Source organism: Phlebotomus papatasi, chromosome 2 (assembly GCF_024763615.1).
Source record: "Phlebotomus papatasi isolate M1 chromosome 2, Ppap_2.1, whole genome shotgun sequence".
NCBI classification, from domain to species: Eukaryota; Metazoa; Arthropoda; class Insecta; order Diptera; family Psychodidae; genus Phlebotomus; species Phlebotomus papatasi.
Window position 1 is genome coordinate 71128736 of NC_077223.1, and position 5176 is coordinate 71133911.

Below are 5176 nucleotides of genomic sequence, written 5' to 3' on the forward strand. Positions count from 1 at the left end.
ATGAAGTGTGTCTATTTCTTTGTGATTTTCACTATTGGAGTGTATCTCGTGAATGGAGATGAAAATCCTGGATTTTTTCTCAAAATCACCAAAAATGTCCCACGAATTGGACGTAGATCCCTCCCAACAACATCCGAAGTGGACAATTTCTTCTTCAAAGGCCTTAAGAATGTCCCCCGAATGGGACGAAGAAATGATCTTCTGGTAAGAATAATTCACATTTAATTAAATTTTTGTATCTTAAATCCACCTTTATGTAGATGGATGATCCTCTTCAGGAAACAGAGAGAATCTCCAAACGAGCACCTCCGCAGAAAAACTACAATAACGTCCAACCCTTCGATCTCAGGATTCTCTTTGATCTCCTAACTGATGACTATTCTGACCTGAAATTCGTATCGTGGAAGGACTTTGATGAAGCCCTCGAAGCAGATACTGATCTCTTTGAAAAGCTGGCTCAGGTTGCCAAAGAAAGGGGCTCTCCGGAATGGAAAACTCACATGAAAACCAACAATTTTGTGTCTTTTCTTCCGGGAAAAGGCAATAGGCACACAATTGATGATCTTCTCTATCGAAATGAACGTCCCTCATCCTCATATGGAGACAACAATTTGGTAGATGACTCCAGAAAAGACCTCGACAGAGAATTTTTCTAAAATATTGATGACTTAAACACAATCTCTGCACGATAATGGATTCTAAAATACATTTTACTTGAAATATAGCAAAGTTTCAGCAAAAGTATTTTTTTGTGTTAATGGAAGATCACTCAAGGGCAAAGAAATGAATGGAACAATACTAAATTTACAAAAGAGGTGACAAATCCTTGTGCTCGTTTAGAAGTGCTCTAACTTAGATGATACACTGAGTGAGAGAAATCCGAAAAAGTTAAAATAACATTGCGGAAATGTTTATTTTGCAGTATTGATCCGAAATCTGTGTAAATATTATGCTTTTTAGGTGTATTAGGGGTTAAAATGACCCGTTTTCATGTTAATTTTACCCTTTAAAAGGTGCAAAATTAACATTAAAAAATATTGATAAATTTTTACACCTAAGAAGTGTTAAAGTTATGATGAAAAAAAGTTAATCGCACCCCCATTTTTTCTCAGTGTACCCTAAAGTTTCGTATTATTTGCGCATGTAGAAAAGTTGTTTACTTAGTTAGTCACTGAGAGAAATCCGAAAAAGTTAAAATAACATTCCGGAAATGGTAATTTTACCCTGCAGTATTGATCCGAAATCGGTGTAAATATTATGCTTTTTAGGTGTACTTTTACGGGTTAAAGTTACCCTTTTTCATGTTAATTTTACCCTTTAAAAGGTGCAAAATTAACATTAAAAAATGGTGATATAATTTTACACCTAAAAAGTGTTAAATTTATGAGGAAAAAAAGTTAATCGCACCCCCATTTTTTCTCAATGTACGCTACAGTTTCGTATTATTTGCGCATGCAGAAAAGTTGTTTACTTAGTTAGTAGTCCAACTTATAGGTATAGCAATTTTTTCCACTGTGATCGTTTTTTGGTTAAAAAATTATATAAACCGATACATTATCAAATGAAATTTTATTATCGGCACATTAACAGTTTATTATCGGATTAAATCGATTAGGATTTTCCCGAAATTCCAAGACCTTTCATATAAATCTATACTTGCCCCAATTGCTTAAGAAATACAATCTCTCTACATTATCATTCTTATAATCTTGAAAAACGGTTAAGCAGTCTTCAGACTAGAGGTTTAGCCCAATTCCTCAAAATACTAAATAGCGTGCAATTCAATTACTTTTTGAGAGTCTAATAGGTTATTTATATCCGGAGTTATCACACTAGAAAATTTCACATTAAAATTAAAGTGAAAAGTTGCTCATTAAAACTTCTAGAACCACTCGAAATCGCTTATTTAGTCAGGACACATTGCTAGAATTGCTCAATGTCACGATGGCACACGGGTTGTCAGATGAGTGTTTTTGTTTTTGAAGCATTTCAGTCGTTTGAGCGAAAATGTGCGATTTTACTGAAGAAGAGGAAGTTTTCCTCCTGTACACTACTTTTATTTCGTGCAAAAGGACCCGCTAAGGGAGAAGAAGAAGGTTGTGGGCGAGAGATTGGCTCCTAACGCGACCTTCACATGGTGTCATTGAAATTCTCTGGGGCGATTTTTTTGGACATAATAATTTTCTCCGGATGACTTCAGACACCGAGAAAAAAAGGGGATGCGATTAACTTTTTTTCCAACTAACTTTAACACTTTTTAGGTGTAAAAATATATCAACATTTTTTAATGTTAATTTTACACCTTTTTAAGTGTAAAATTAACATGAAAAAGGGTAACGGTAACCCTCATTACACTTAAAAGGGTAATATTTACACCGATTTTGAATCAATACTGCAGGGTGAAATTAACATTTCCGGAATGTTAGTTTAACTTTTTCGAATTTCTCTCAGTGGAGGAATTTAAAGAGCGGCTTCAAATCGTAGGGCTTTATTTTGAAAAGAAGACTACGAAAATGAGGGAACCAATATCACCCAAATCCCGACTGAGGTGTGAGTTCCGGCGATTGGTGACTCAATTTGTCGCAAACGACCTGCAAACGCAAACCATCAGATCGGCTGCCTTTATTTTTGTATTCCCGGCAGTTGTAGTCCCAAATGACGGTTTCGTGATGCACAGTCTCAATTAATTCGACCACCAACTCATATGACCACGAAATCCTAGAAGTTTATGAAGGAATATAAAATGTAGATCGAACACATTTTTGTTTAGCTTTTTTTTACTTATCCTCTGCACCGATCTTTTTCAAAGTGTTTTGCCCTTTCTCCATCTCGTGACCGATAAATAGTAAGTATTAGCACTACTTTTTATCACAATTTAATCACGAATAAGTTGGTAAGAAAATTGTGGCGCAGAAACTACCCGAATGACTGCAATAAAGTAGTACCTGATGAAAATTTAATGAGCAAATTTTGCTCATAAATTTGCTCAATTCTCATTAATTTGCTCATTAATTATCAATCGTATTTATGCTATTTTAATCCATTTAAAGCAATTTTTGTGACTCAAGTCCACTTTTTTATCACTAAATGAATCGATTTCTAAAAGCTCTTGACGAAAATTGCACATTACGACACATATCATTACGACACTTAATGTGAATCACATTAAAATTTTAATGTGAAATTCTTTAGTGTGATACCATGGTTAATCTATTAATCCTAAGTTAAATTTTCCCAAAAAATCATGATTGATAAGAAATTAGAGCAGTTAAGCCATTTGGCTAAGCTTTAGGTCTGAAGCCCGTATTAGAGTGAATGATTTCAGTTCATTTAGGGCTAAAATTCACAGCACATTTTAGAGAAATATTGTTTCTTTGACAAATATGAGGAAAAGAAAATGAAGATCATGTTAATATCTTCCGTAGAAATGAACAAACATTTCTACGCAATTTAGGTACATAAAGATCAGTTGATCTGCTTGGGTACCATACGACGCTATAATCAACTCATAAAATTAAGATCTCCCGGAAGGTAGTAAAGGTGTGAAAGATGAATTCCCACAGCAATCCATCTTCCTAAGCCTCTTTGGCGAATTTCGTGCAATTCACCTTGTCAGACTTTTACCACGTCCCTATTTGTTAATTTTCTCTCTCCCAGTCACCAAAAGAAAAATTATAAGAGACATAAGAGTCAGAGATCATCTTGTGAAATCTACTGATGGCACTGATGGTCTGTCCGTCTCTGAGACCTAGTAAAGATCCAGACACCATAAAGAAAAATGGAAGAATTTCCGGGGATTCTCAGTCAATCAGCAAAGTAGAATTGCAAAAATCTCACGCTCCCGAACTCTTTTCTTTTCTTTTTCTTTTAATAAAAATCAGCCAATACACCGTTCTCTCAAACTCCCGGAATTGTTTCAGTTATTGGATTTGGGCTGATATAGTCTTGCCAACGTGCTACCTCACGTTAAGTTCAACAATTTTTAAAAATCATAAGAAGTGGGTTATGTAAACTTATTTACTCAGAATCTCTTCTTTTTCTCAGTCGCTTCACTTGATCATGAAATGGAATGAATTTAATTATTTGTATTTGTACGAATTGTATGCAGAAGTTCTTTGAAAATTTTCTATACTTTGAATGGAATTTGATCATAGCTGCTATCCTAAAAGCTCAAATAGACTCAGGCTGATCCTCAAGCATTTTTAGCCTGTAAGATTTGGCAGTGAAGTTTTAGGTAAATGAAACTTATTCAAAAGACCTCTAATCGATGATCGAAAGCCTTGAGTGTATGACATTTTGCGATAAATCTTTACAGCCAGATTTTACAAGCTAAATATTCTCGAGTATCAGCCTGAGTATATTTGAGTCTTAGAAATTTGATTTTGTTCTTTTAACCCTTTAACGACGAGACACTTTTTACGGACTGAAAATCAACAATAAAAATTAAACTGAGAAACACAATCAAATGATAAATTTTACATCTAACCTTGGAAAGTCCAACAGAGTATGATTCGGTGTATTTTTTGCTTCTATGAACGATAGGGACAAAAATAGCCCAAAAATTTAAGTAATATTTTCTGACAATACCAATGAATAATATTTTTCGCTTTAATGAAAAATGTTACGTATGAGTAATCTAGTTTTTATTGCCAGAAGGGTTTTGCTTAAAAAAAATTGGAAGTAAAAAAAATTAATAAAATCAATTATGAATTTGAGAATTTAAATATTCGTCATTTTTGAGCTTAAATGTTTACTATATAGAAATAGCTAGAGACTTGCAAAAAATATTCTAGATTCCTTCAACCTTCTACTTTATAATTATGTACAGACATAAGAAAAAAATAACTTTAGATACTCAGGAAAAATTATTTTGTTCATGGAACACCGGTGTTCCAATCGTCCTTGAAGGGTTAAAGAAGGAAAGGGATAAAAAAGCTTCCGAGGTTTTGCGAGCAGCTTTAATTCCCGAAAAGGAAGCTTCGAATAAACATTTTTATATTTCTTTAAAATTTTTTGGATATATTATCAGTTTAATATCCTTTGAAATTTGTCTGTAAATAAATTTTCATAAAACCATCTTGAAAATAGATCAAAAATAGGACATTTTTTAAAATAATCAATATTAATTTAATTTTAGGAAATTGTATTAATCTTTTACTGATTATTCATTGCAAAT

At 33.3% G+C, this 5176-nt stretch overlaps 1 protein-coding gene across 1 annotated transcript; it reads left to right on the forward strand.

Moving 5' to 3' along the window:
- On the forward strand, window positions 1-656 carry LOC129801025 (uncharacterized). Its single transcript, XM_055845781.1, has 2 exons — window positions 1-204; window positions 261-656. The coding sequence occupies exons 1-2, from the start codon at window positions 1-3 to the stop codon at window positions 654-656; spliced, it is 600 nt and encodes a 199-aa protein (XP_055701756.1).
- Window positions 657-5176: the final 4520 nt, after the last annotated feature.

Coding starts and splice junctions, on each gene's coding strand:
- LOC129801025 (XM_055845781.1), top strand. CDS start 1: ATGAAGTGTGTCTATTTCTTTGTGATTTTCACTATTGGAGTGTATCTC. Junction 205..260: donor GACGAAGAAATGATCTTCTG/GTAAGAATAATT, acceptor ACCTTTATGTAG/ATGGATGATCCTCTTCAGGA.